The 22,628-nt window shown below is 52.1% G+C and overlaps 10 protein-coding genes and 1 non-coding gene across 11 annotated transcripts; 5 read left to right on the top strand and 6 right to left on the bottom strand.

Moving 5' to 3' along the window:
• Positions 1-884: 884 nt before the first annotated feature.
• BKA58DRAFT_197061 (kinase-like domain-containing protein) lies at positions 885-3,255 on the bottom strand. Its single transcript, XM_046165746.1, has one exon. It carries the CDS (start codon positions 3,087-3,089, stop codon positions 1,146-1,148), a length of 1,944 nt encoding a protein of 647 aa, XP_046024464.1. The 5' UTR covers positions 3,090-3,255; the 3' UTR covers positions 885-1,145.
• Positions 3,256-4,606: 1,351 nt separating this feature from the next.
• On the top strand, positions 4,607-6,182 carry BKA58DRAFT_197058 (uncharacterized protein). Its single transcript, XM_046165745.1, has 2 exons — positions 4,607-5,496; positions 5,547-6,182. Exons 1-2 carry the CDS (start codon positions 4,868-4,870, stop codon positions 5,923-5,925), a joined length of 1,008 nt encoding a protein of 335 aa, XP_046024463.1. The 5' UTR covers positions 4,607-4,867; the 3' UTR covers positions 5,926-6,182.
• An 861-nt stretch (positions 6,183-7,043) lies between these two features.
• Positions 7,044-7,438, top strand: BKA58DRAFT_441007 (uncharacterized protein; the record flags this gene model as incomplete). The annotated part of the gene is made up of 3 exons (XM_046173791.1): positions 7,044-7,181; positions 7,238-7,321; positions 7,382-7,438. 3 exons carry the CDS (start codon positions 7,044-7,046, stop codon positions 7,436-7,438), a joined length of 279 nt encoding a protein of 92 aa, XP_046024462.1.
• Positions 7,439-7,598: 160 nt separating this feature from the next.
• Positions 7,599-9,472, bottom strand: BKA58DRAFT_197031 (pyridoxal phosphate-dependent transferase). The gene is made up of 4 exons (XM_046165744.1): positions 9,226-9,472; positions 8,966-9,102; positions 8,390-8,844; positions 7,599-8,338 (listed from the first exon to the last, which is right to left on the bottom strand). Exons 1-4 carry the CDS (start codon positions 9,344-9,346, stop codon positions 7,672-7,674), a joined length of 1,380 nt encoding a protein of 459 aa, XP_046024461.1. The 5' UTR covers positions 9,347-9,472; the 3' UTR covers positions 7,599-7,671.
• Positions 9,473-10,065: 593 nt separating this feature from the next.
• BKA58DRAFT_421828 (fumarate reductase flavoprotein subunit precursor) lies at positions 10,066-11,712 on the top strand (the record flags this gene model as incomplete). The annotated part of the gene is made up of 1 exon (XM_046172800.1): positions 10,066-11,712. One exon carries the CDS (start codon positions 10,066-10,068, stop codon positions 11,671-11,673), a length of 1,608 nt encoding a protein of 535 aa, XP_046024460.1. The 3' UTR covers positions 11,674-11,712.
• A 182-nt stretch (positions 11,713-11,894) lies between these two features.
• On the bottom strand, positions 11,895-12,923 carry BKA58DRAFT_197028 (uncharacterized protein). Its single transcript, XM_046165743.1, has one exon. It carries the CDS (start codon positions 12,815-12,817, stop codon positions 12,116-12,118), a length of 702 nt encoding a protein of 233 aa, XP_046024459.1. The 5' UTR covers positions 12,818-12,923; the 3' UTR covers positions 11,895-12,115.
• A 758-nt stretch (positions 12,924-13,681) lies between these two features.
• On the bottom strand, positions 13,682-14,844 carry BKA58DRAFT_197026 (chromatin modification-related protein EAF7-domain-containing protein). The gene is made up of 2 exons (XM_046165742.1): positions 14,570-14,844; positions 13,682-14,521 (listed from the first exon to the last, which is right to left on the bottom strand). The coding sequence occupies exons 1-2, from the start codon at positions 14,745-14,747 to the stop codon at positions 13,857-13,859; spliced, it is 843 nt and encodes a 280-aa protein (XP_046024458.1). The 5' UTR covers positions 14,748-14,844; the 3' UTR covers positions 13,682-13,856.
• A 71-nt stretch (positions 14,845-14,915) lies between these two features.
• On the top strand, positions 14,916-17,878 carry BKA58DRAFT_197017 (Spc98 family-domain-containing protein). Its single transcript, XM_046165741.1, has 2 exons — positions 14,916-15,037; positions 15,094-17,878. Exons 1-2 carry the CDS (start codon positions 14,920-14,922, stop codon positions 17,739-17,741), a joined length of 2,766 nt encoding a protein of 921 aa, XP_046024457.1. The 5' UTR covers positions 14,916-14,919; the 3' UTR covers positions 17,742-17,878.
• Positions 17,879-19,349, top strand: BKA58DRAFT_197014 (uncharacterized protein). Its single transcript, XM_046165740.1, has one exon. It carries the CDS (start codon positions 18,015-18,017, stop codon positions 19,299-19,301), a length of 1,287 nt encoding a protein of 428 aa, XP_046024456.1. The 5' UTR covers positions 17,879-18,014; the 3' UTR covers positions 19,302-19,349.
• A 48-nt stretch (positions 19,350-19,397) lies between these two features.
• On the bottom strand, positions 19,398-20,825 carry BKA58DRAFT_412291 (heterokaryon incompatibility protein-domain-containing protein; the record flags this gene model as incomplete). The annotated part of the gene is made up of 3 exons (XM_046172345.1): positions 19,398-19,868; positions 19,902-20,469; positions 20,503-20,825. 3 exons carry the CDS (start codon positions 20,823-20,825, stop codon positions 19,398-19,400), a joined length of 1,362 nt encoding a protein of 453 aa, XP_046024455.1.
• A 1,070-nt stretch (positions 20,826-21,895) lies between these two features.
• On the bottom strand, positions 21,896-22,001 carry BKA58DRAFT_t48. The gene has a single exon. It is a non-coding gene; the product is annotated as a tRNA-Lys (tRNA).
• Between the last annotated feature and the right edge of the window lie 627 nt (positions 22,002-22,628).

Raw genomic sequence — 22,628 nt, 5'->3', positions numbered from 1 at the left:
CCGGTATACTTTGGAGTAGCGCGCTTTCGAGGTGCAGGTGTACAGTCTGCCATTGCGATCGTGGATGAATCAAGGGTAGGTTTGGCTCTGAATATTGGAGGTTGTCGGTATGGCTATAGTTACGGTGTCTATGCGCTTGATAAAGTGATAGACAATGACTCTAGACTGCAGCAGGTGTAGAGCCACGGAAGACTAGGACTGGGACACTTCCAAGTGAAAGCTATGAGGACCTGTGTCATAGATGAGAAAGCCTCTATGTACTATGTAATGACAACGATTACGTCGCTTTTTATCGCTCTGTTGATATCGCGATGGACGCAAGAGCAAAGATGGCAGTCTGGGCGCCAGGCTTTTCACATCACCATTGAAAATGTTCCAATGTATTTAGGCCCTCAGTAACGGCACTGTGTACATTGCGATATATGCAAGCATTCTCAACTTGAAGGACGCCAATGTAGAAGCACACTGTATCTTCGGCAAATCTCTTTATGTATCTCTTGATCCAGCTCTTTCCTCTTATGAAATGAAACATCATCTTGATACATTGCGCGAGCGAGCGACTGATTCGTCCTGCATCCGGACGCGTATTCAATTTGGTGGTTCAGCATAGAATTCCATTGCATTTACCAGGGATATATGGATGTGTGATGAAGTCAAGAACTGGCGCATTGCTAAATCCTAAACCATAGTCACGTCTGTGCGGATGCCCTCCTCTTATTGTAAAAGTAGCTCATGATCATTGCTCTAGATGCTCGCTGGATGCTACGTCGCTAACGAAGATACGACGAAACGAGAACAGAACGAAAAGAAAGAAACAACCAAAATAATCATCCAAATGGGGTCGCAAGAAGGGGTATCAAAGGTCCGACCCAAATCCAGTACGGACAAGATATGAAGAAAGTAAGAGATGAATCCTAGGCCGTCGCCATCGTATACGCATCTTCGGCTCATTGTGGTCGTAAGTGGTATCCGAGGGGTGATGGGGCTCCGTCTCGTTCCGAGCTGTCAAGTTTCACACTCAACGTCGGCTTCGGCATGCTAGTTGCCCGATAACCATCAAAAGTCGATGTCTAACATGTTTCGCCAAGTATCACCCTAGCGCGAGCTTCATGTTTGACATGCTGTTCGAAGTCCGAGGTTTCCGATTACCAACCGCCCGCTGGTTCTAACCTGCGGGTCTGCGTCTGGAAATAACCATCGAAGACGCTTAGCTCCGGCTTGCGTGGCGCGTGGTGCTCCGAAATGTCGACCAGCGTCGCGGTTGTTGCACCGTTGACGCCGAGCGATGCGGCTGCTTGCCCACTGTAGCCGCCACCGTCCAAGCTACGTCGTCTTCCTCCAGTGGCCTTACCGCTGTTCAGGCTAGCCAGTACGAAGCGCATCTTGATCCTCTCCTTTGGTCCTGGTAACAGCATCTTCTCGATAATGGTTAGCCAGTCGGCTTCCGCCTTCAGCTGCCTCAGCTTCCTTCCAGATCCGATGAGTCCGTTTCGAAGGTTTGAGGTGGTGGCAGCGTGGAGCCGGTTTCGCCAACTTGCCACGCGGTCGAGATGTGCATGGTATGAAGCGTCCTGGGTATTCGCAGCCCGGTATTGTGCAAACACTGATAGCGACTGGCCTTGTGCGACTGTCATCATGGATAAGAAGACACAGCCGAGCGAGAATACGTCTGCCATCCTCTTGCCGCGTGAGACAATAGCTTCAGGTGCAGCGTAGACGTAGGATTGATCCTGGAAGTATGTGTGTAGTTGGTCTAGGCGTTGGGAGTTCGCCATCGTCGGACTAAATGTGTCGATGCTCTGCCCAATGTCGAATGGAGCAAGTAGAATGCGAGCACCATCAATCAAGATCTTGCGAGGTCGGATGCTTCGATGACAGATGGACTGCGAATGAAGATATTCAAGAGCGGACGATAAGTCACCCATCCAGTCCACCAGCAACTTCGAGCGGTTTGGGTCGGTTCCAGGGAGCGCAAGGAAGTCGTCCAGAGTGTATTGTGCTTTCTCCATGACAATACCGACGTGGCTCGGCTGAGCATACGAACAAAGCAACTTCGCAATATTCTTGTGCTCATATTGCTTGAATTTGTTAATCTGGTCCAACAGCGCAGCTTTTTGGGAGGAACGAGCAGTGACGAAGCGCTTTCGCACTAGCACACGATCGTCGCTGCTCCCTTGCATCCGAACCCAGTCGACACTCTTTTCAGAATTGCGCGACGATCGAATGAGGCTGATATGCTGTAGTGGCACTGTTTCACGTGCGGTGTAGTCGACATGTGCTCCCGTCAACGGTAGTTCCTTGGATGTGGCACGCCATTGTTCGTCGACAACCTTCCGTGCATTTCCCACAATACCTTGAAGACGGTCCTCTGGAAATGGCAGGCTCTCGTCTCGAAGATCAAAGAAGGAAGCCTGACGCCACGAGGCAACATCGTCGCAAACGAACAAGAGGATTGCGAGCCTGGGGTTCGACAACGTCCACTGCCATATCTTCTTGACTAGGCCAGCATCCCATCCCTGCTTCCGTACGAGCTCGTAGAACCACCCGGACAGAGACTGGCCCTGTGAAGACAATATTGATGTGTTGATGTACCCGTTTACCAACGGAACCAAGGGAGCAGCAGGTTGTCGATATGGATTCATTGGCGAACCGGGGTAATCGCCATTTCGGAACGACTCACCAGAAGCTGAGGGAGGCGGTGACATGGGCGCAAATCCTGCTACCGGATTAATGACCCTTATTGGCTGGGGAGCGATGGGCTGGGGCGTTGTCGATCGGCTTGTGTATTGCGGGGTATGTTTTGGGCTGCCCTTGGGCGACGATGAGTCGGACGACTTGTTGGAATATGTGGAAGCTGGGCTGATCATTACGTTTGACCACGGGTTGTTGTTCGTTGTTGTGGGCGTTGTACTTCGACTAGTGGCTGACGAGGCGGACGAGACTGTTGGAGATGCGGTCTCGCGATTGTTGTACCACGATTGATCATCGTCCCGAAGGTTGACCATGGATATGGTGTGTTGTAGACTGTATTGAGGTTTGGGATATTGCATCGCAGGTGTCCGCCATGGCGAGTTCGAGGCGTGCTGCATTGCGTACAGGTGGTCGGCGCGTGACCAACGAAGAGCGTCCTCGAGGAATGTTAGGTGTTTGCAGCGACTGTGAACTTGCCTCGTGGGGGCTCGTGACGATGTGCAAAAAAACAAACAAAGAGAATGAGCGTAACAGAGCGAGAAACGTGAGAGCCTTGAAGGACGACTTGGGTCCAGGTGCCCTGGTCTGCAGATGAAGTACAGCGGGACCCTTCGGGCAGAGTCGACCGCTTACACTGTGACAAGCCCAAATAGGGCTGCTCCAAGTAGAGGTCTAGAGGCTTTTGATGTGTTGGCAGTTAGTGCCCGCATTTTGCAACACATTAGTGGAGGATGACAATATATGGCCATAGTCAGTGGGTGTATGTGTTGGGCGAATGCACGCTGGGCACAAGCGCACCCATGTGGATTAGTTGTATGCAGGCGAACGTGGCCACCTCAGAGTCGCCTTCGTCGTCAAAGGCGTATCGTGTGCATATGTTCGCAGCCCATACTTTCCCGTATGGTGCCAGATCATCGAGCAGTCTGATATGGAGCGCGCGATCCGTCCCGTACCTAGTAAGTGTGGTCGGCAGTGTGCCTGACTATGCGTGCGTTGCGCGACAAGGCCGCTAAGTTGCTGCAGGACTAAGACCACACGACGAGCAACGGAAGCAGGACGCAGGACCTGTGTGCTTTGATACACAGTGAACAACTATTGGCATAAAGGTAGATACCGCGGATATGCGCGTTCGGGTATTGGCCGGGTGGAGGTTGGGACACGAGGTTTCACAGCTCACCGTCTCTTCTCGGCACACGCACCGGGAACAACTAATGTCCGTGTGGCTTCGGGAGTGACGTGCTTCGACAGCAGCGAGGCGGCTGGGTCCGTTGGGCGGTATTGAAGATGCGGTCGATGTTGTACAGTTGTCCAGGTGTTGCGCCCCGGCGACCCGCCTGTACCAGCGCGAGTGTTGCAGGTCTCAGATGACAGCGGCCGCTACCCGTGTCAACATCGCCCGTTTCTGAGGAAGCACGCGCCGGAAGCCACACCGCAGGAGATTCTGCGATGCACAGATGGCGCGGCGGAGGCTGGAGCGATGGGAAACTCAGGACATCGGCTTCTGCACGGCTCAAGGGTGAAACCGAAAAGCCGGGAAAAGCGGCACAAGAGCATGCTATTGGCTCGGAGGATATCATCACGTGCCCTGCTAGCGCACACCTGAAGCGCCCCTAGTTTTAGCATCGTTCCCCGACTCCAGACCTCAACACCAATTGTCTCAAGGGGCTCAGCATCGTCATGCCCAGTGCGTCCCCACTCCCGAACGGTTCGATCTCCAGGCCACAGCTTGGTTGGCTCCCACCAAATGCGGCTCTACTATGCTAAATTAAGCTTCTTCTTAGTCGCCTCGGGATCAACGCATAGAAATGCCTTGTGCCACCCGTCACAGCCTCAAGCAGAGCCCGTCTCAACTCTGTTATGGAGCCTCAAGCCAGTCTTGGTGCTGCTTTTCGAGTCTGGTGCCCGACCTGAGTCACGCCATTTGCGAGCCGTTCTCGTCCGATCCACCTACTGCCGTGATTCGCACACCGCGTTTCTTCATGCTCGCGTGTTCGACTTTTCTAATTCGCTTTTGCTAATGACACTTCTAATGCCCGTTTCTTTTCTGCAGTGATTAGCTTTTGCTTCGTCGTTCTTTCTTCGCTCGCCACTTTCTTTCTCGTAAGCTGCTGGGCAGCCCGGCCACCTTCGCACTACCGACTTTAATTTTCCGGCGTCGACTAATACTACCTCGACCATGTTTTTCAAGAGCGCTTTTGTAGGCACTCTGCTTGCTGCTGGACACGCAACTGCCTTCAAGGGTCCCCAAGTGAACGCGCTTCTCGAGCCGGGCCAGGACGTGGAGGAGGTACTTCGGAGGGACGCAGAGCTCATGGCAACCCTTACTCAAAGACAAGATGCCAACTCTGCCGATACAGCACCACTAGCATCGCTGACACCCGCGACTGGTGATGCGTCGGGTGTCGATCAAGCGAAGTGGGAGCAACAGACAAAGGAAGCATGTATGAGCACGCTCAGCAACCTTAACGGCCAAGCGTCGAACCCGAGTGGAATCGCCGTGTGCTACAACTTACCTTTCCTTGACAACAAGACGGGTGTCTTCCAGGCGGAGCTCCGAATGTATAATGTATCAGCTCCCATCAACCCATGGGTTGGCGTCACCGCGGCCGATGTCAGCATGACACTTTCGTACCTCGGTGCGACTGTGCAGAACATGCAAGGCAACTTCACCAAGCGGGATCTCAGCTGGCCAGTCAGTGAGGGTATGCTGGTGGAGAGACAGGACATCAACACCATGACGGAACTCAAGGTCCTCATGTATGTTGGAAGGATCAATGAGAACCTGATGGGCTCAGCCATGACCCAGTATGTATCCGTCTTCATATTTCATACTTCTGTTTCTAACATACTTGCAGAGAATCCCTCCAGCCCCTTCTCATCCCACAAATCGACCTCGCTGCGCGAAACCCTGCTACCGGCCAGGACGTCGAGACTACACTCTCTTCCCAAGAGGCATCATTCGTCAACGGCATCTTCTCCAAAGCAGGCAACGCTCCCACCAACGCAGACCCCCAAGCAGCAGCATCCGCATCCGCTGCCGTCTCATCGGCCGCGCCATTCATCATCCCCGGAACTGCCTTGGCTTTCTTCCCAATCGGTCTGGTCGTCACATCAGTATGGGCGCTCTTCTTCTTCCTTGCCGTTGGATTCGGAACATACGGTCGCATCCAATACCGTGACCAATACAGGAGGCGTGTACGCGCTGAGTTGGCACGTGGCGTCCGCACCATCTAATATTCGACTTGGTGTCTCTGTTCATTGCTTCGCTATTTCTAAGAGCTAGTATCGGAAATTTAGGCTACTATGAAGATTACGTTCGCTGCTATACCCCTTCCCTTTTACACCTTGTACATAATTCTGGTGGCGATGGAGCTAGCTCCTCGCACCATCTTCCCAGCAGCATCCCGGCGATGAGTCCCTACATGTTCTCAGCAGCGCGATAGAAAAGCACATTCAAGCAAGTAAAACAATGGAAAATTCAGTATTGTCGCAATTCTTTTTTGGCTTCCGCGTTACCCGTATCCCGTCATGAGTTTCACTCCAATTATCGTCTAGTTCACGGTCGTAACCGTTAGTTGGGTCGTACACGGTACACACGCGCTCCCGTCTAGATCAGTAGACACTGCCTCTAGTCGACGCTGGCTTGATCGCCTCTTTCTTTTGTCTCGCGGTCTTGCAACCCGGCCTAATCGAGTTGTATTCCGGTTTGGGTAGGTCCCAGTTCGTTTTGAGAGGTGAGTGGATCGGTTTCTCAGTGGCTTTTGACAAGACTGCAAGCGCCTTACGACACGAGCCTCGGCGGAGGCGAGCATGTTCCCGTTGTAAAATCATAGTGGAGCTAGATTCAGACTGATTTGCTGCAGTGATTTGGCTGTATCTTAGCCTTGGCCGCCACGCCGACATTCATTCACGAAGCCCCGAGTTCAATTGCTAGGGCGCGCTGTTCTACATGCGGATGATCATCGCAGGCGTCTCTGCTTCGCATTCAAAGATTGTCTTTATACACAAGAAAGCCTCGACATTGAAGCGGACATCGTCGAGGTCACAACAGTACCGTTTGCATCGTTGCCACGCGCCACCACTCGGGTCCAGTGCAAAGCGCCTTCACCGGGCCAACGACTGATCATTCAACTCTCCAACTACTGACACCCACCGATCAAGCGCAGCAATCGCTCTTCGCACATACTTTACACTCTTTAGCAGCCCGCGCGACAGCATTCTTCTTGTCACACCTCACACTCACTCAACAATATCTCCATCACCCCCTCATCTTCAACGTCAACAATCCCACCCTCGACCTACAACCATTTCGACTCCTTGGAAACTCACAGTATACTACCAAAGACCCAGACATGAGGACCTTCGCTATCCTCTTCGTGCTTGCCGCCACCATTGTCTCAGCCGCAACTCCCGCAGACGACAGCACCACGCTCGTAGCTCGCGACGCAAACTGCGACTTCTGCTTGGATCGGTACAACTTCTGCCTTAAGGTAAGCGACAGGGCATGTTAGAAGTTACTTTGCGATTTAAACTGACGAGGTTGTAGAACGGCCATACCGAGGGACAGACCGGTTGCAAACAGACCTGCGTTGAGCATGTGTGCCAAGTGTACCGTTACCAGGGCCATGAGGTGCGTCTTTATGTGATACTGTAACTTTGGTGTCATGAGCTGGGCTGACTTGATGGATAGTGCAAGGACTGCGGTGGCGTGTTCGACAAGTGCCGTGAGAAATCGCGATACGTCTAGGTGACAGACTGTTATACGATACCTTGGATCTAATGGTCCGTGCCGACATCATTTGCAAGATACAGAACGAGAGGTAGTATAAACAGGGATGATCTTGGGAGTCGCCTCGGGGTTGTGCATGGGGGCCATGGCTATTGAGTGTACACTGGATACGAATGAACGATGTGCACTGCTAATGCAACTTTTCCATCAACATCATGTGTCTTTTCAATCGCGAGGATCTAGATCACAGCTCAGAGCTTCCCCTTCGGCACAGCCCACTCGCCCTTCTCCACCCGCTCACATATCTCCTTCAGCGTCTTAGCAGCCCATTCAAAGTCCGCCATCTCCAAGTACACCTGCCCGCTCAACCTCGTCCACCAAACACCCGCATACCACTTCATCATAATGAAGGTACCATACTCCTCACAACTGAGCCTCTCCATGAAGTCCCTGACCATGTTCCCGACTTCTTCCATGTCGATGCCGTTCTTAGTCGCGATGTCTTGGGCCAAGGACGGCGATATCGGCAGGCGAACATTGGACAAACAACACTGTCCCAGCGTGCCAGTGCTGTTTTCCATGACTTCAGTGCCAAGAATGCTGGCGACGTGTTTACCGGCTTCACGAGCGAGCGTTTGGCAGTAGTCCATGATGACAGTCTCGCCTCCAAGAGTTTCGCGCCACTTCAAGGCTGCGGGTACGCACAAGTAGGGACTGTTGTCGATGGTACCCACGAACTCGAAGTTGCTAACAAAGGGCGATTTATCCGGACTGACGAACGCCGATTTTGGTAAAGGCGAATCGACCTTTTCGCCCATGGGTGTGAAGCCATGGGATGTGGGGAGCGTGCTGCGTATGATGTCCTGGTTTCGCTGGGCGACGTGGAAGATTGCGCAGCCGCGAGGGACGTGGAGCCATCTGCGCAGGGTTAGTATACGCGGATGTGCAATGACGAGAGACAGGACTGACTTGTGGCAGTTGCTCACGAAGAAATCTGGGTCCAATGCCCCCAAGTCGATTTCCAAGTGGCCAACCCCGTGGGCCCCGTCGATGCAGCTCATGACGCCAAGCTCTTTGCACTTCTGCGTCAAACGCTCGAACGGCATCCTGACGCCAGGCGCGCTGACCACGGTATCGAAGACTGCGATTCTCACTTTCCCACCTTTGCTCTCTACCTCTTTCACCTTCTTCTCAAACTCGGTCAGTAGCCAGTCATCTTCTACGGGATAAGTGTACGCAATCTTGACACTCCTCGCGGGAGTGGTCTCGGTGATGTATGAAACAGTCTTCTCGCAAGCTCCGTAAATGGTGCTGAAGATGAGGATATGCTCGCCAGGTTCGAAGACAATGTTGCGAAGAACAGTGTTCACGCCGGTGCTGGCGTTGGGTACGAATACCAGGGTTGAGGAAGGTGTGTTGAGCAGCTATAGCATTGTTAGTAAGAGCAATTGAAGAATGAGCTTGCAGTATTTGAAGGCTTCATAGGTAGTTGTATATGGCATAGAAGTCCGGTACTGCCCAGTGGTATCAAGACGAGTAACGTACCTTTGCCATGGCTTTCCGAGCCTCATCGAGAACAACAGGGTATTTATATCTGATGAAAGGGTCTGGGCGACCTTCGCATTCATCTTGGAAAGCACGCATGGTGTCGCGAACCGTACGAGGAATGGTTCCAAAGGAGCCTGAGTCTGGTTAGCCTTCGCCTAGACAACATATCTCGCCAAAGATATATGAGCAAACATGTCCATGACACTACAGGGCGATGCTATTTGCTCGTGGACTGTGAAAAGAGTGTATACACATACCATGGTTCAAGTTCAGAAACCCATTCGCGAAAATGAACTCTTTCTCCCTTAGCTCTTTTCCGAACTTGATGCCACCGTTCGTCTTGACCTCCAAGGCGGCGTTGTTCAAGCTTGACGTCATGACTCAAGCTGTTCGGACAAAGTTGTTTGTATCATCAAAAGTCGCACCAGGTATGTATAGTTATATATACATAGGAGATGTGACTCAATGCTGTTGTGACTGTTTCCCTGATATCGCTTGGCGAATGAATCTGGGACCGCAGGGCGTATGTAACAAAGCGTCGGCGCGGAGCGATTGACCAATCAAAGTGGCTGACGGATAGAAGCGGCGGGGATATGGGGCGTGCGCAGCTAAAGATACGGGGAAGAACATTATGACTGTTGAGTCCTATGCAGTTCCTGCCCGCTGCATTACTTTCGCCAACAGCGGCTGCAATGTTAAACCTCTGTCTGAGCTGGAAGTTGAGGAGGCATTGAATAGCTTGCCGCGAGTCATACCGCCAGGGCCAAGGGCGAACAGCTCCATGCCACGACACCTGATGTTCGAAAGGCAGCATTAGCATGCTGCGTGATGTGCGACCTACACTTCGAGATACAATATACATGCGTGCAAGTAACCTCTTCGGAGATAGAGCGCTGCTGTTCGGCCATATTTCCGTCCTATGGCGGCTCGCGACGACTAAACACGCGGGCCGCGCTCGTTGGCTGCGTAGCCATCCCGCGCCACCTAGATGTTCCGTGGGCAACATTTATGAGCTTTCTCATATCCCATGCAGTATCAAGCCTTATTCAGACGTTTACTGGTAGCCGTACAGTCACGTTTTCCTAACGCCCGCAACCATGAGACAACTGACCTCATTCCCTACCATCGACGTCCTAGTAATAGGCGGAGGGAATGCGGGCTTCTCCGCTGCAACAGCCGCTTCAGAAGAAGGAGCACGCCGCGTCGTCCTCATCGACAAGGCACCTGAAGGATGGGCCGGAGGTAACAGCTACTTCACAGCAGGCGCCTTTCGTACCGTGCACAACGGTACCAGCGACCTCTTATCCATCGTCAACAACGTCGATGCCGAAACAGCGAAACTCATAGACATGGAACCATACACCAAAGACGATTTCCAGAAAGACATGGATCGAGTATGTTTAGGTCGTTCAGATCCCGACCTAAGCAAAGCGCTCATCTCAGAATCCAACCAAGCCATAAAATGGCTCGCAAAGAACGGCATCCGATACCAACTCTCCTTCAACCGCCAAGCCTACAAAGTAAACGGCCGCTACAAGTTCTGGGGCGGCATGGCACTCAAGACGCAAGACGGAGGAAAAGGTCTCATCCAAGACCACCAAGCCTGCGCCCAGAGACACGGAATCGAAGTATATTACTCCACGCCCGCCAAACGCATCGTAACATCTCCCTCTGGCGCCATCACCGGCGTTGTCGTAGACCACAAAGGCACCGCCACCCACATACCCACCAAAACCGTCATTCTCGCCGCAGGAGGCTTCGAAGCTAACCCACGCATGCGCGCCCAATACCTCGGTCCGTCCTGGGATCTCGCCCGTGTCCGCGGCACGCCTTTCAACACAGGCGAAGTCCTCGAGTACGCTATCCGCGATGTAGATGCGAAGCAAGCGGGGAATTGGTCGGGGTGCCATTCTACGTGTTGGGATGCTAATGCGCCTGCTAACAGCGGCGATCGCGTTGTTTCGAACGAGTTTACTAAGTCGGGGTATCCGCTTGGCATTATGGTTAATACAGACGGAAGAAGGTTTGTAGATGAGGGAATCGACATGCGGAACTATACGTATGCGAAGTTTGGGAGAGCGATACATGGGCAGCCGGATGGGGTGGCGTGGCAGGTTTGGGACCAGAGGGTTGTGGGGTGGTTGAGGGAGGAGGAGTATAGGGATGAGAGGGTGAGGAAGGTTTGGGGGGATACACTTGAGGAGTTGGCGGGGAAGCTGGCGAGGCAGGGGGGGTTGAATGAGCCGGAAAGGTTTGTAAAGACGATAAAGGAGTACAATGAGGCGGTTTATGCGGCGCAGAACGAGAATCCGAAGAGGAAGTGGGACCCGGCGGTAAAGGATGGTCTTACCACGCAGTCATCCAAGAAGAAGCTGGAGCTGGCGAAGTCGAATTGGGCGTTACCGCTTGATAAAGGCCCGTTTATGGCTGTCAAAGTATGCTGCGGCGTTACTTTCACATTCGGAGGTTTGGCTGTCAACCCGGAAACTACGGCGGTAGTATCGAACTCTGGAAAAGAGGTCACAGGGCTGTTTTGTGTTGGCGAGATGCTGGGTGGTTTGTTCTATGGCAATTATCCTGGAGGTAGCGGCTTGACGTCTGGGGCGGTCTTTGGAAGGAGAGCGGGGACGGCGGCGGCGAGGTTAGCTGCTATTGGTGATACTACGATGTCTTCAAAGCGACCGGCGATTCTATCACTTTTATAATGAGTCTGGCGAAAAATGAACATAACTGGTATTGATAAGAGTGAAAGTCATCGCAGTGTATTAACAGGCTACATAGTTATCCAGTCCCCTGGAACTACATAGATGGAAGATGCCATGAAGATGCTCTTGGTTGCAACCTTGCAACACCGAATTGTCAATGTGAAAAGGATAATATGTCAGACCCTTCCAGGGCGCCCCTCCAGAATGAGTGCTACTCGAAAGAAACGTACTTCTTCGTGGTATGGATGCATCTCCGCAAAACCGGATCCTTTCGTATACACTGCAAGTGATGACGCCAGATCAACCATCATCTCCGCCTTTTTCGAAGATGGCAAAGCCAGGATAATCGAAAGTTCTGCTCAGCCCAGGGTGAGCCTTGGCAGTCCATAATGAGTATGTATCGATCAGGCGAATCTTTTGCGCTGCCAGCAACAGATGACCGTCATCGACGTACTTGACCATGCGGTAGTCGGTATTCTGAGTTCCCGGGAGTGTAGGCAACGGCAATTTGAGATAGGGGTGCATGAACACCATGAAGATGGCGGATTCGACGTTGGGGATAATCGCAGACTAGGTTTCGAGGGTCAAGCAAACATAGCTCTTCGAGATTGAGGGCCGTTAGCTGCTGTAGCAGAATGCTCCAATTTCCAGCTTCATCTAGTAGAATGTGTGCGAATGCAAGCTTCTTAACATTCGGAAAGATTCTCATAGAACGAATAATGTCGTGCTCATCGAACGAATGCTGCTGGTCTGCCATCAAGCGGAACTCTTTCAGCTTCTCTAGTTGGTATGGCGCATATTCAGGCCAGGAGTAGCTTAGCCGGAACGGTGCATCGAAAGGACCTCTCCATCGGCTAAAATGCGGTGGACTCATTGATAGCGTAATTCCCAGGTACTCAAGGTTTTCTAGCTCTTCAAGACCGTCGGATATTAACAAGGGCCTGCTGATGTGCTGGGTAATGGTGATAGCGACACGCTTTAAATATCTGGGAAACCACCTGAAGAGATCGCGCCCGAAATATGGATTCTCGAGAGTTGCGGGAAGGGCAGTACCAAATGTGATCGCGCAGTGCGACGCCCTATTACCGAGCAGTGGACTCTCGAAAGAATGTAACCGGACATGGGACTCCTCGAATGCTTCCATGATCCGCAAATGCAAGAACACAAAGTCAATGTATGTCTCACATGCAGTTCGTACAGTTTTTCCCTCACCTTAGGGAAAATCCACTAGCTCTCCTTCTGAACACCCTCCCAAGAGTATTCGCCTTCAGTGAGTGCTGGATATCCATAGCTGAAGCGTTCTGGTCCTCCTTGGAAGCACATCTCAAGCGAAGTGCGGTCTGACTCCGTTACTTCCTAATTGGGCCAGGTGCCATCGAGGCAATTTGGGTGGATTGGGTAGTATCGAAAGTGCTCTATCCAGCTAAACTGGCGTAGCAGGTGCACAAGATAATGTGTGACAGAGTCCTCCTTGTCGAGCTCATCGCGACCAGGACCCCAGCGGTCATGGTTTTTAAGGGTAACGAGACCCAGGTCCATACCGCAGATTGTGATCGCTCGAGTGAAACCACGAGAGTACTTTGGGATCTCACTTATCTCTTCAAGTGCTGGCAGGCGATGGTTGTACCACACGAAAGGTGTCAGGGAAAGTACACCAACAAAGACGCGGATCAAAGTCTCTGAATCGAACCAGCGGCGTGCGACGAGCCGGCAATTAAGTACTATATGGAAGGAGGTTTTCGAAACGTTGTCAAAACGCTCAGTCGTGAGTTGCTCTGTATCAAAGATGTAAATGAAGACATCGTCGAGTATTTCCTGTGGCAACTTCTCCATGGTCGGCCGTAGTAGAATCCTGTTCTGTCAATTGAGAAGACGAGGAGAGGAAGAGTGCAGGATCTTATAGTAAGGCTTGTGCGTTCTTCAACTATTGCCCGTGACCATGCAAACGGTGCATACATCACGGAGAGGTAACACGCCTGCGGAGAAGGTATCGATGTGAATGTGCAAACGCCCAATGCTGTGAGATGTGATCGACCAATCACCTGAGGCGGTACGAATGACACGTGTATTCGAGAACGATCAAACGCTTCTCTTCCACGTGCTCAAGTGTTGTTGCGACAGAACACACGGAACCCGGGTATCAATAAATCCAAACGCCTTGCCCAAGCCCACATTGCAGTTGTCTACCTTTTTCTTGTTCTCTTTGGCGCTGGCTTTGGTTTCGCGCGATTCGTTCTGCGAGTGGTCGGCGCACTGTCTTCTTCGGACTCGGGACTAGATTCCTCATCGTCATCATCTTCATCCTCTTCTTCTGCGGATTCAGATACGGTGCTCTGGGCCTTACTGTTCTTTGCAGCATTGGCTCCAGCCTTGGTATTCTTTCCGCCCTTTGTAGCTTTTCCAGTCCTTGTGTTCTTTGCGTTCTTAGGTACGGGTGTAGCTTCAGTCACACTCTCAGCCTTTTGCGAGTGCACGCCATCTGGGAGGTCTTTTAGCAGGCCGATGCCTGGCGCATAGAGGTCTTTGTATTTTTGGATAGGCGTCATAGGTGGCGATGAGTCGGCGGCAGAAGATTCACGATGGAAGCGCTGGTCCCACATGAGCTTGCCATAGTCGTCTTCTGGCAGCTCGAATTCGGGCATGTGGTTGGCGTCGTCGGGGTCTAGCGGGTCGGGGTCTTCGGAGAAAGCGAACTCGTTCTCGCGCGTATCGAGGGCGTCCAGATCGTATAGCTGCGACAGCTTCTTCCAGACACCGGGAATGCGCGTGTGAGGAGCGTCGTCACTAGCGAAGCCGTGCGAGCGCATGTCGGTATGGATGGAAATCATGCGAAAGTGCTTGTGCATGCCTGAGAATGTCAATGACGCATTCAACAAGAGATTTCACTATTTCGTACCCGTCGGCTTCCACTTCATCATGCTTTTCAGAAGCTGTGTCTCCTGCTCGTCGGCCCACGGGTCGCTGAGCAGCTCATCTTGCGACTGCACAACGCCAGAATCTTGGGGTGTTTGGGGCTGAGTGTCGCGCAGAGGCGTTGAAGCTGCACTCGCCTTTGCCTTCTTCCGGGGCGGCATGTTGTGGATGTTTGGTGGTGGGAGGGGAGGGAAGGGAAGTGAGTGAGTGAAGAAACGCGAAGTCGCGAGCTGCAGGTACAGTGACGGAAGGCGCAAGGGTCCGCGTAGGGCTGAATCGCCAAAACCATGGCGCGTCATACCCCTCACCGTCCACTACTCCACATCCGCCGCCATGGACGCGCGTGATTCGATTCACGACGTCTTCAGCACCGAGCACTTGTGGAGGCAGCCTTCCTTTTTCGACGATGACTCTCAAGAGTCGTCGCTCTTCGCTCCCCTCGAGCTAGACAGTGGGTCGTCGCGTCTTTTCCACCGAGCATGTGAACGCGTTGCTGACCAGCCACAGTCTCTTCAATCAAATTCGACCATCCTTACGCGCCCAAACATGACCTCCAACGTGAATTGCGACTGCCCGATCTGGACACGTTCGAATTCGGACCCCTGCCCGAGCTCGACAGTTTCGACGACTCCAGCATCCCCATCGAGACACCGCCCTTAGAGCCTGAAGAAGACGTCTGGAAGATAGCCCTTGACCTAGGACCTGCGAATAAAGATGTCCTGTTCTATACTTGGGAGTCATTCGAGAAGGGAAGGCACGTCGAAATTCGAACACCATATATAACGGAGCAGGGCCCCAAGATCTTCGATGCGACCTTGATACGCGATGAGGGCAAGACTGCCGGTCGCGTACTGAAGGGAGATATGCTCTTACAATCGCTCTGGAACCTCGGCCTAGGCCGATCCTCTATACTTTTCCAGTTCAATCCAAAGCTGAAGACGTTCCAGCCCGCCATACCGGATGGACGAGCTTCGGGACTGAGCCTACAGGCAGCGCAGAGCTTGATCACGCACTTTACATTCATTGGCAATACGTTCCTCTACCTTCGCTCTTTCGCAGAGCGCACCTTCGCCTCGGCTGCGTCTATCCCTGCAAGGGTTGCCTTGGCCACATCAATCACAAGCGTTCTTTCAAGCCTGGAAGCCACCCTGGGAAAGCAATCCACCAAGATCCGCTCGCTCATTCAGCTTCAGCACCAATTCGCCAAGCCTCGTAATATCCTCGTCCACGTCGCTCGTATGGCCGATGCCGTCAAGCACGCCAAAACCAACGAGCAACTGTCATCCATACTACACCACCGCCTGCTTGAGCTGGAGGAGGGAGATGAACAGCTTCGCCAGTTATCATGTCAGGTGCTTAGCCAGGTATCCAGACCGAGCTTGGAGCTTCTCGGTGAATGGATGGGCATAAGGAAAGAGCAAGTGTCTGTGCCTGTCTGGCAACGCAACAGCTTTGTAACCGTTGAAGACCCCACTGGCGATACACTCACACTGGATTACGCCTACAGGTCCGAAATGATGCCAAGGTTCATTTCCCCAGAAGACGGCAACACGATATTCGAGACAGGTCACAGTCTTCGCTTCTTGAAGTTGCAGCACCCTTATCATCCGCTGGCTCGCCTTGATGGGTTGGCAGTGCAGCCCCCGGACATGGACTGGGGCTTCCAATGGCAAGATATCGAGATACTAGCGTCAAAAGCAAAAGCATACGAAGAGAGGCTTAGACAAGCTCTACTCGCTTTCAGCACAGGATCACATGACGAGACAGCCGCTCTCTCTACTCAATCAGCACCAGGTTTTGCGACTGAGGTCCCGACAAACCCTGAGGACCTGGATCGATACTTTGAAGACTCTATCCGGCGCATGGATGACACACCGAAATGGTCATCGCAAACGCTACCAGATGAGCTGCAGCTCCTCATAGAGAGGACACTGGAGAGAACAAGTGAAGATGGCGAGGCCGTCTCCAATACGTTCTCGCCACCAATGTCTCTAGCATCTACTCTGTCGTTTCGCCCACTTATCACCGCACAAGCGAAACTGGTCAACGCAGCCACGATCCGTTTGTTCTTTCGTTCTCATCAGCTGCGCCTTCACCTGTCTCTACAGCGGCAGTATCAACTTCTGGGTGACGGTGTCTTCTCATCTCTACTAGCAACCGCCCTATTCGACCCCGACCGCGAGAGTGCCGAGCGGCACAAAGGAAGGATGCGTAGCGGAGTACATATGGGTTTGCAACTAGGGTCTCGGACGTCATGGCCGCCAGCGAGTTCGGAGCTTCGATTGGCACTGCGAGGCGTTCTCAGTGAGAGCTACTATTCGTCGACGCTTTACCAGTCAACACAAGGCGATGAAGTTGTAGCTGTACCTACCGCGCTTCTTAACAACAGAGACAACGATGAGCTTCCTGGACAGCTCAACTTTGCTATCCGCAACCTCACCGAGGCGGAACAAGAGAAGGTCATGGACCCTGATGCGTTGCATGCCCTCGATTTCCTGCGGTTGCAATACGTCGCGCCAGCCCCGCTAAATCTAGTGATTACTAGTACCTCTCTGGACAAGTACGACTACATCTTTAAATTCTTGCTGCGGCTTCTGCGCATGCTGTTCGTCGTATCACATCTGCCACGCGAGTATGCAGATAGCAACGCTCGCTACTTCAGGACCGAGGCATATCACTTCGTGATAACGCTCACCAACTACGTCTTCCAGACCGGCATTGCAGAGCCGTGGGACGACTTTGACACCTTGGTCCGGACGGTCGAGACGAGGCTAAACGAGGAAGACGCGGCGGGCGAACTCGGAGTGCGTGTCACGGAAGGCGTTGCATCTCTGCGCGATTCGCACGAGAGATGTCTAGACAGCATCCTGTTTGCGCTTTTGCTCCGGAAGCGACAGCGAAAGATCATGGCGCTTGTAGAAGATATCTTCGACCACATCCTTCTCTTCGCCAAGATGCAGAATGCGAACACGCAACAGAGTGAAGAAAGTGTAAAAGGTCTTTACGCGAAGCTCAGAGGAAAAATACGGGTGTTCTTGAGTGTGTGCCGAGGCCTGACGGGCAAACAAGGCTATGGCAAAGGGAGAGGCACCGCAGAAGAGAACCAAATGGAACGGCTGGTAGTCGCAATGGAGATGAATAGCTACTTCGCTTGATAGTAGAAGGATAAGAAAACACAAGATAGCGTTGGGGCGGTGGCCTATCATCACTCCGTGCCATGATCATTCCGTCTCGTTTATTCCGTCTTACACGACCAGGCACCAGCCCCACTTTTCTTCACGCGTGTATACTCCGCTGCTTACATCCATCACCAAAATGATGGCCACATATATGGAATGAAGCAAGATAAAGAGAGATAGCAATCACCTTCTTAAATGACTTCTTCTAATACCAAACTACCTCTCAATTCAGCATAATATCGAAGCAAAATGGCCAGTCCACGCACCCACACCCTAGACAACCTCCGCACGAGCCTAACAGCCCTCGTAATCCTGCACCACGCCTCTGTCCCCTACGGTGGCGCAGGCTCCTGGTCCTACACCTCCCCTCGCTACTACCCCAATAGCTCCCCTGCTCTCGTCCTCTTCAACGTCACAAACCAAACGTTTTTCATGGGCTCTTTCTTCCTCGTCTCCGCGTACTTCTCCTCTATCGCCGCGAAGAAGAAAACTAGATTACAGTTTGTGCGTGAGAAGTGGAGGAGGCTGGGTGTGCCGACGATGGTGTTTTGTTTGGTGAGAGGGGGACTGTTGAGGGGGGTTTTGGCGGGGAGGTTGAGGGGCGAGGAATGGGAGGTTGTGGGGAGGGAGGTTTGGGAGGGCATCAAGAGTGTGAGGGGGGTTGGGGGGCCGGTTTGGTATTGTGCTACGCTTTTAGCTTTTGATGCGGTGTTTGCTGGTGTGCTACCGGGGTATTTTAACCATACGGAGTCGCTGACGGCGAGCGAGAAAGTGGTCTCGGGCTCCGTCTCTAGCGAGGTCAAGACCAGCGCGTCGTCGGTGGTGACGCGATCTACGACGAGCGTGGTCAACCCCGCGGAGGAACCACAGTCCTTCCGCACAACCCACGTTCTAGCTACTCTGACCTTGATCTCGACTTCATCCTTTTTTATCCGACTCCACTACCCAGTAGGCCGAGCATTCTGGCCCTTGTTCCTCCAGCTGGCGTATGTATCCCAATACGTTACTTACTACACCGCCGGCATCTACATCCACCGCTCCGGTCGTTCACTTCAAAACGCCATCTCTTCTTCCACGTTACGGATAGTCGGTACTATAACTGCTTTTATCGCCTCTCTTAGCTTCTTTCACATCAAGTCCCTACTCGATACCGGCTTGTCTTTCTCCGAGATCGTCCCCCTCATTTTCGGCGGCCCCAACCTACTCGCGTTCCTCTACGCTTTCTTCAACGAGTTCGCTGGCTTATCTCTCGCTTCGCTTCTTTTGAAAGCTTTCTATAATCCGCGTTTGGCGTTCCTGAGCAAGCGCTGGATGGTTGGAGCCGTGGATGTGGCGAAGTACAGTTATGCAGCTTTTTTGGTTCATGGGCCAGTGGTCCTCGATTTGCAGTGTTGGTTTGGAAAGAAAGGCTGGGAAAGTATGGGGGCGGTGGCATCGGCGGTTGTAGTGGGGGCTTTGAGTGTGGGTGAGTCGTGGGTTGTTGGGGTGGTGTTTAAGAAGGGTGTTGAGTGGATGGGTTGGAGAGGGTATTTGTGATTGACTTGAGAGTAGCAGGGTTGGATGATGCGGTCGTGGGAGGAAAGTCTGTACCCAATGGCAACGGTATAGCTTCCGAGTAATGGATTGGTCGAACTAAGTTTGAACTGGATGAAGGCCCAGGTACAGTCCAGCAAGCACCATGTGCTTAGCGGTCCCGTTGTAAAAAGGTCTCTTGGTTTCGATATCATCACACTGTTTGATAAGCGAGGTCGTGTTGTACTCTGTGAAGAATTTGTGCCAATGTGCGATCCTAACGGTATCCATTATGCCCGATGGAGAGGGCAAGTCCACCGGTGGTTGGCTGATTATCGGAGTCGATGGTGTGAGTTCGGGATAATTGTGCCACATTGCAACGTGCCGCATATTGAATCGGGTCCCACACTCGATCCCATTGCATCCTGTATCTGTGGGGACTTTCTTTTTGACTGGACTTCTGAACCCTTTGAACGGGAAACGGTTCGATGACCGCCGCAATCGCCCTGCTTTCTTACCTCCTGGTGCTCGCTCGCGCCGAAAAGTGTCGTCTAAGCATGCCAAAGGTATGCTGTCGATTCTCCCATGCCACTCAAACGCGAAACTTTCGAAATGGCAATCCACCAACATGGCGCGAATGGCAAGACAGTAGACGTTGCATGGCGAAAGTGTGTAGTCGGGCGAGATAAGACGACCAGCCCCTGTGTTCAGTAAACCGAGAAGTGCATAGATTTCATCGCGACTGTCGGTCGCAAAGCTCGAGAAGGAGAATACCAAGGCATTGGCCAAGTCCAGGGAAGTTCGAGACATGGAGTACAAACGATGGATATGAAAAGTCTGACCCCCGGGGCCATCTTGTTTAACTCTCAGCCGGTGCGGGAGTGTGAAGTGGCCGAAGTGTACTAGTCCAAGAAATTGCGAAAGATGAGGCCAGTGCAGCATCGTAGTACCACACATTAATATTGTACTCTTGGAAACGACAATTTCCTGGATAATCCACACTCGATACCAGTACGGGTGTTGCACGAGATGCTGCATCGCGGCGACGAGACCGGCATCTATGAAAAGCTTACAGCTTTCGATCGACTCATGGAGAAAGGGGCAGTGTTTGTAGTGTGACTCTATCACCAATTTTAATCGCTCGATTTCCTCGTTCCCCGGATCCAGCCACATCACTACTCCATCTGCATTGCTGTAGATAGTTCTCATCTGGGCAACTTGGTACATCTTCTCCTCTGTGTTATCTTGATCAATACAGATAGCATCAATCCAAAAGCTCCATTCGGAGAACTCGCCGGCTAGATGTGCCAGAGCTTCTTTAAGATTGGACGTGACGTATGCAGTTTTGCCATCTATCGTGATGGCGTGCCGGACTCTAGCATCTCCCCAGACGTATGAAAGTGCTGCATAAGGGATGTGCTTTGCTTCTGTATCGTACTCGTCGATTGTACAGCGTATGTCTTCACTGTTGGAGTCAGGCAGAAAACGAAGTAATCTTATTGAATGTAATCCTTTGAGTTGTCGATATCGATATGTTCGCGTGTGCATTGTAGTGGTTCTTGTGTGCGCTTCAGTGGCTCCTTCTGGAGGAATTAAGTCTGAAGTGGTATAGCAGTGCTGCTTGCGCTGGGTTCTCAGCTTTCTTCTGTCATCAACCGAATCAGTGAATACATCGCGCCCGTAGCTAATATCTCCGGTGTTAGTGAATAACCATCATTTGTGGCATCTTAGCAGAATCACTATTCACCTGGTCAGCTGTCGAATCCTTTGCGCGAGTGGCATATCGAGTGTCACTAGGCTGCGTTAGTATTCAGAGTAACATCTAAGACGAGCTGCGAAACACAGTGATGGAGGAATAGGACGGGTGGCGATGAAGTCCGGCGATCTGCCATCGATGGGGTGAGGGTTGACAATATATGGCCAGAAGGAACAAGTTGCGCTCCATGTTGATGCAAATGATAATTACGTGGGGCAGTGCAAGGCTTCCCTCTTCGTGAAGGGTGGGGTACATGAGCGAACTAAGAGGCTTACCGACGACATGGACATCTGCGGATTGGGGAGACTCGGCCATATCACAATGTTATCTCCCTAGTCAATTCGACACGATGTTTCACTAAACACTGACACTTTTATCTCCCTAAGGCCTATGTGAAAGCCAGTCAGATTGAGTGGGCTTATGATCCGGATGACTGGATGGGCGTTGTGTACCTAGGTAAGGATGCAAGTAAGCCACCGCCAAAAGAGCCTGGGGTTCATAACGTACATGTTGAAGAAGAGCAAGAGTTGTTTCTTAGGTGCTACAATTAGGAGAGTGCCTCATTAGATGATCCGTTATCTTGGGGTTTTGGTGGGCGTGCATGATTTAGCGTGTCTGGCCAAAAATGTCCTTCACCACCACCATTACGTTAACCCCTCCTTTTAGATCTTCTGTTGGACGAAAACTTCTAGATTGAGAGCTCGACTTAAGGAACAGCCCCACGTGCTGCTGTAGTGTTCTTATCGCGATTTGTAGTCGTTGTGGGTCGGTTAGTGCGAAAGTCCAAAAAATGTCCTTCACAGCAACACCTCCAACACCTCCTATTCGGGACTACGATGGACGACAGCACGGCAAAAAGGAAAGCCCGACGTGGGGGTCGAACCCACAACCTTGAGATTTGATACAACCGTGTCTGTTAGGACGTGATAACTAAGAGTCTCACGCTCTACCGATTGAGCTAGCCGGGCTGATGTTGCTTTCGATGGAACTGTGATCATGTATAATAATTATATAAGCAAAAGTAAAACTGTTGAGCCGCTCTACAACTGCAGAGTTCTTTGGTATGAAGTTTCGATCGAGATGGAAAAATTTTGTTTGGGTATGCGGGTCGGGACTTCGCAGATTTTGCCAATATCCGAAAACCCCGCCTTTGCCAACTACCCACCCACCCAGCCGGTCCACAGAAAAGACAAGCTCTTTACTTGCTCACGCTACAGTTCGGGCGCGCTATCGTAGTGCATGCATCTCTGCTGAACCTAGCACCAGGACTACTGCAATGGCCGGAAACAATAGATACGGCTCCAAAACCTTACAAGTCATTTGCGCATCACTGTTCTGCCTTGTAAGGCATGTTTTTGTTGCCCAGTCAAAGCATGCAAGTAATATGCACGACACCGCTCCAGCGGACACCCTTGTCAATCTCCTACGGCACGGATTCTAGAAAGAGAAGAGGTATGCCTCCCGTATTACTGCATTGCGACAAGAGACGCGTGCCAACGGTGGCGAAGCACGAAGATGGTCTCATGGAGGCGCATATAAGCTCATTGTGCATGAGCTTGAGGGGTGTATACGAGACTGCTAACGGTCGTTGGACC

This window comes from Alternaria rosae (assembly GCF_020736505.1).
Source record: "Alternaria rosae strain MPI-PUGE-AT-0040 chromosome Unknown BKA58scaffold_6, whole genome shotgun sequence".
NCBI classification, from domain to species: domain Eukaryota; kingdom Fungi; phylum Ascomycota; class Dothideomycetes; order Pleosporales; family Pleosporaceae; genus Alternaria; species Alternaria rosae.
Note: the sequence above shows the minus strand (reverse complement) of the source record. Positions and strands in the feature narration are given on the sequence as shown.

Bases quoted from the DNA above. Each gene is read 5' to 3' on its own strand.
- BKA58DRAFT_197061 (XM_046165746.1), bottom strand. From the start codon at position 3,089: ATGCAGCACGCCTCGAACTCGCCATGGCGGACACCTGCGATGCAATAT.
- BKA58DRAFT_197058 (XM_046165745.1), top strand. From the start codon at position 4,868: ATGTTTTTCAAGAGCGCTTTTGTAGGCACTCTGCTTGCTGCTGGACAC. The intron at 5,497-5,546 runs GTATGTATCCGT...ACATACTTGCAG, and splicing joins ATGGGCTCAGCCATGACCCA to AGAATCCCTCCAGCCCCTTC.
- BKA58DRAFT_197031 (XM_046165744.1), bottom strand. From the start codon at position 9,346: ATGACGTCAAGCTTGAACAACGCCGCCTTGGAGGTCAAGACGAACGGT. The intron at 8,845-8,965 runs GTACGTTACTCG...ACAATGCTATAG, and splicing joins CTCGGAAAGCCATGGCAAAG to CTGCTCAACACACCTTCCTC. The intron at 8,339-8,389 runs GTCAGTCCTGTC...AACCCTGCGCAG, and splicing joins TTCGTGAGCAACTGCCACAA to ATGGCTCCACGTCCCTCGCG.
- BKA58DRAFT_197028 (XM_046165743.1), bottom strand. From the start codon at position 12,817: ATGGAAGCATTCGAGGAGTCCCATGTCCGGTTACATTCTTTCGAGAGT.
- BKA58DRAFT_197026 (XM_046165742.1), bottom strand. From the start codon at position 14,747: ATGCCGCCCCGGAAGAAGGCAAAGGCGAGTGCAGCTTCAACGCCTCTG. The intron at 14,522-14,569 runs GTACGAAATAGT...TGACATTCTCAG, and splicing joins GATGAAGTGGAAGCCGACGG to GCATGCACAAGCACTTTCGC.
- BKA58DRAFT_197017 (XM_046165741.1), top strand. From the start codon at position 14,920: ATGGACGCGCGTGATTCGATTCACGACGTCTTCAGCACCGAGCACTTG. The intron at 15,038-15,093 runs GTGGGTCGTCGC...GACCAGCCACAG, and splicing joins CGCTCCCCTCGAGCTAGACA to TCTCTTCAATCAAATTCGAC.
- BKA58DRAFT_197014 (XM_046165740.1), top strand. From the start codon at position 18,015: ATGGCCAGTCCACGCACCCACACCCTAGACAACCTCCGCACGAGCCTA.